The sequence below is a fragment of the Hydra vulgaris genome, chromosome 13, assembly GCF_038396675.1.
Source record: "Hydra vulgaris chromosome 13, alternate assembly HydraT2T_AEP".
Taxonomy (NCBI): Eukaryota; Metazoa; Cnidaria; class Hydrozoa; order Anthoathecata; family Hydridae; genus Hydra; species Hydra vulgaris.
Genome location: NC_088932.1, coordinates 55,735,676 through 55,740,778, shown reverse-complemented (window position 1 = coordinate 55,740,778; position 5,103 = coordinate 55,735,676). Strand labels below are relative to the sequence as shown.

At 27.9% G+C, this 5,103-nt stretch overlaps 1 protein-coding gene across 1 annotated transcript; it reads left to right on the top strand.

Annotated features, from left to right (window-relative positions):
• The first annotated feature begins 491 nt into the window (after positions 1–491).
• On the top strand, positions 492–4,531 carry LOC136090028 (uncharacterized). Its single transcript, XM_065816132.1, has 3 exons — positions 492–714; positions 3,186–3,325; positions 3,602–4,531. The coding sequence occupies exons 1-3, from the start codon at positions 492–494 to the stop codon at positions 4,529–4,531; spliced, it is 1,293 nt and encodes a 430-aa protein (XP_065672204.1).
• The last annotated feature ends 572 nt before the right edge of the window (positions 4,532–5,103 follow it).

The following is a 5,103-nucleotide window of genomic DNA, read 5'->3' as shown; positions in this document are numbered from 1 at the left end:
CTAATATAAACTGCTTGCCAATGCTACTATATAACAATTTCAAGTTTAGCCACACATATTATGAGTCTATTGAAGTTAACGGTGGCATTGCAGTTCCTCGAGTGAGTGATGGACAGCCGTGGCGCAGTGGTTAAAGTCCTGGCTCAGAACCCAGAGGTTAACAAGCGACATTGCTACGGTAGGAGGCGTAAAATTCTAGTTAAATGCTCTCTCGTGGTGCTTTGTGATAAGACTGTAAGGACTTCTGGTAGCCCCTAAATAACAAAAAAATAAAAATAATAAAAGATGAGCGTCAAGGCAATTCAGGTTCGAAAAGTGCCTTGATAAATGTAACCTTTTATCTATAGAAAGCCAGCTGGAAATTCAAAAATTTTTAAGCAACACTAACATAACAAAGAAGCATGTGTATTTAACTGGTGACTATAATATAAATTTGTTAAATCATGCTTCAAATATAAATGTTCATTGTTTTTAAAATACTCTTATTCAACATGATTCCAACAATAAACAAATCAACCAGAATAACTAACACTTCATCGACATTACTTAATAATTTATTTACTAATAATATTCATGACTGCCTCTTAGAATCTGGCATAATCAAAACTGACATAACAGATCATTTCCCAATATTCTTAATTACAAATAATATAACTGATAATCATTCTGCCTTAAAATCTACAATCGCGACGGATCAAATGAAAATTCCTTGTTGTACTTTCAAAATCTCTTATCAGAAAAAATTGATTGGAATCTAATATTACAATCACAAAATGCAAATAAGGCGTATGAACTTTTTTTGGCGCAGTTTTGTAAATACTATGAATTGGCATTTCCAATAAAAAAAATAGTTATAAATTCTAACTCACTTTTAAACCCTTGGATGACCAAACATTTACTTAAATCATCTAAGAGGAAATAAAAACTTTATGAAAAATATTCAAAACATAAATCATATAAAAATAAATTACAAAAATTATAAAAACTTCTTCTAAAAGCAATCTTTGATTTCATTGAACATTATATTTCATATTTTTAACCTTTTAATAAAATCCGGTATTGTACCGGAGAAATTAAAAATTGCTAAAATCACCTGTTATTAAGGCTGGCGATGACACAATTATGTCAAATTATAGACCTATTTCTGTCTTACCATGTTTCTCAAAATTATTAGAACGTATTATGTATGATAGATTTAATAACTATCTAACCAAAAACAAAATACTGTATAATTAACAATTTGGATTCAAAAAAAAACATTTAACGGATCATACAGTAGTCGAATTAATAAATTATATATCCGATGGGTTCAATAATGATTGTTATACACTAGGTGTTTTATTTATCTGTCAAAAGCATTTGACACAGTTGACCATGACATACTTATAAAAAAACTAGAACTCTATGGTGTGTTAAAGAATAACCTACTCTGGTTTAAAAATTACCTGTCAAACAGAAAACAATACTTAGTGTATAAAGAAAATGAAACAGGAAACAAAATTATAACTTGTGGTGTTTCCCAGGGATCCATCTTAGGACCACTATTATTTTTGCTGTACATTAACGATTTATATTTAGCTTTCAAAATTTTAAATCTTATTTTGTTTGTTGACGACTCTAATCTTTTTTATTCAAATAAAAATATAAAAGATCTTTTTAAAATATTTAATGAAAAACTAATAACAATTAATGATTGGATTACTTGAAATAAACTTTCATTAAACGTACAGAAAACTAAATTTGTGTCGTTTCATAAACCTAGTAAGAGTAATCACCTCCCTTTAAAATTACCTAATCTCTTTATGAATAATTCAGTTATTAATTATTTTAATGACTTAAAAATAGATTGTTTTTATCATTATGCTAGTGAAATAAAAGAATTTCTTTCTAAAAATGGCGATGAAAACAGAAAATCAGAATTGTCCACATTAATATAAGAAGTATGAACAAACATTTTGAATATCTTCGACATTTTATAGAAGAAACTAAAAACTATTTTGATATTATTTGTTTAGCGGAAACTTGGTGTTCACAAATTTAGCTTAATAATAACTCTAACTTCCATTTTCCTAGTTTTGAAACAATTTTATGAGAAAGACAATTGAATTAACGCGGCGGAGGAGTTCTGATTTACGTAAAACAATACGTCGCGCATAACGTTAGGAATGATTTGTGCGTTTCTGATGGCGATAAAGAAATCGTTACAATTGAAATTTTAAACAATAAAAGCGAAAAGTTAAAAAGCAAAAACATTTTATGAAGTTGTTGTTATAGACCACCTGGTGGTGCGTCAGAAAATTTAAGCTTATACTTAAAGCACAATATTTTTCATTAAGGTAACAAAGAAAAGAAAAAAAGCTTTGTAATTGACGATTTAAATATGGTTGCTTACGATATAGCGAAAATAAAAAAATAAAAAAATTTCATGATGAAATATTTGTATCAGGAGCAATACCGCTTATCAACCGGTCTACTCGAATAACAGAAAACTCAACCACCCTAAAAGACAATATTTTAACAACAGATGTATATAACAATGACGTGCAAAAAAGCATTATAAAATCAGATATATTAGACTACTTTCCCGTTTTTCTAACAATCAACACAATTTTAACTCCTAACACTTATAAAAGTCAAACTATAAGAAATTGTATATGAACCAAATGAAATAGCGGAAGTATTTAATAAATACTTTACTGATATCGGAAGTAGGCTGGCTGATAGAATTCCTTCTACAAATATTTCCTTTAATGAATTTTTGACAACTTCAAATATTTTACTTTCTCCCCATGACTTATTCCTAGATTTATCAATTAAAGAGTTTGAAAGGCTTCAAATCTCTAAAAAGACTCAAAGCAATCGGTGCGGGTGGAATAAATGGGAACATAATTAAAGATTGCTATGAAAGTTTGAAAAATATTCTATTTAAAGTTTTCAAAACACTTTCATATTCATCTTTAGAAAAACGTTGCTTTTTGTTAAACTTTGAAAGGAAAGACTTTATTTTAATTGAATAACTTAGAGTGTGATCAATACTAATAATTTTTGTTGGGCCAATCTGTTCTCTAGTTTTTTCAATCACTTTATCATGTGCTATTCTCACGAATCCTATTCCTTCATCAAATGGGAAAATATCAATTTTCTTGTCTTGATGAATTTCTTTAAATGCTATAAAATATTTAAAGCATATAGCATATATCCGAGTGATCCTGTTCCACCACGTTTGTATGGGCTAATTAAAGCTCATAAACAAGACAAATCTTATCCGATGAGAGTCGTTGTATCAACTATTGGCACACCTTGTTATGGAATTTCGAACTACTTAGTCAGAAGAATACAACCGGTCTTAAATGAAAATCCTATTAGGTGAAAAAATTCAAAAGACTTTATTAACAAAACTAAGTCGTGGTTAATTGACAAAGATGAAATACAGGTATCCTTTGATATTGTGAACTTATACCCATCAATACCATTAAAAAAAGCAACTTTAGTACTTTTGGATCAATTAAATAAAAGCGTTTCTTACAAAAACTCAACTAAGCTTACTTTAACTGAAACAAAACAACTAATTGAACTTTGTTTGTTTCGTTGTTATTTCTAGTGGAACGATGAGATTCATGAGTTGGAGAATTCAGGCCCAATTGGATTGTCTTTTATGGTTGTTTTGGCTGAATCTTTTTTACAATACCATGAGGAAAAGGCAATAAAAATGGCAATGACAATGGCTCCTTCAACTGATATTAAATCCTTTTATAGATATGTAGATGATAGCCACGCTAGGTTTTCTAACTTAAAGCAAGCGGAACAGTTCCAAACAATCCTTAGTAGACAACGTCCTTCTTTAAAATATACTATTGAAGTTGAAAACAAAAATAAGATACTTCACTTTTTGGATATAACTGCTATTTATAATACACATCGAAAATATGAGTTTAAGGTTTACAGGAAAGATGCTATAACCAATATCCAAATCAAACCTCATTCTAATCACGATCCCAAAATTTTAAAGGCAATATTCAACGAATATATACACAAAGCATACTCAATATGCAGCGAAAACCATTTAAAAGATGAGATAAATTTTTTAATTCAAGTGTTTACTGAAAATGGGTACGATGAAATAATGCTTAAAGATATTTCTTATCACGTTCGAAAAAAACGTTTAGCAAATAAAAATGAAACTCTATCAAACTCTAATAACCTTCCTACAATTTCTTTATCATGGATACCAATAATATCTCCCAGACTTAGAAGAATATTCAGAAAAGCTGGTTACAGAACTGTTTTTAAGTCAAATGCTAACCTAAAAACACTACTAACGTCTAGAAATAAATCAAAATTACCACGCAACAGCCAACCTGAAACCTATTTAACTAAGTGCATATGCCCCAAAGTGTATGTCGGTGAATCGAAACTTCAAATAAGAACAAGGATTCAAAAACATCAAAAATTTTTGACTGAAGGCAAGTTAAACCAGTCTGCATTAGCTTTGCATAAAGTAAATTGCGATGAGGATATTGAATGGGAATGAAAAGGGCAGAAATACTTAAAGTTGAGGATAAAAAATTTGAAAGAAAAGTTCGTGAAGCCTTGGAGATACAAAAACATCAATGTTCTCCATGTACGGTGGTATTAATTTTGACAATGGACAATTTTTTTGTTGTTATTTAACGGTCACAGTTTTTGTAATTATATTATATTATATGCTGATGAGGCCGGTGCCTATAATCCGGCGAAAATTTCAAATAAATTATTTAGTATTGAGAGAATTCGTACTATCTGATGTTTTAAATTAGTTTATATATATATATATATATATATATATATATATATATATATATATATATATATATATATATATATATATATATATATATATATATATATATATATTAATTATTAAATAATTATCATTATTAATTATTAAATAATTATTAATTATTACATCTGATGATCGCTATTGCGTGAAACTTTAAGTAATGTAATTGAAATATATATTAATAATTATTTAGTTTTCACTATATATATATATATATATATATATATATATATATATATATATATATATATATATATATATATATATATATATATATATATATA

What these genes read in the sequence shown, in the direction of transcription:
- LOC136090028 (XM_065816132.1), top strand. Translation starts at nt 492, where the DNA reads ATGATTCCAACAATAAACAAATCAACCAGAATAACTAACACTTCATCG. An exon ending in TCAAATGAAAATTCCTTGTT is followed by an intron (nt 715 to 3,185) that starts GTACTTTCAAAA and finishes AAATATTTAAAG; the next exon opens with CATATAGCATATATCCGAGT. An exon ending in ATGGAATTTCGAACTACTTA is followed by an intron (nt 3,326 to 3,601) that starts GTCAGAAGAATA and finishes TGTTATTTCTAG; the next exon opens with TGGAACGATGAGATTCATGA.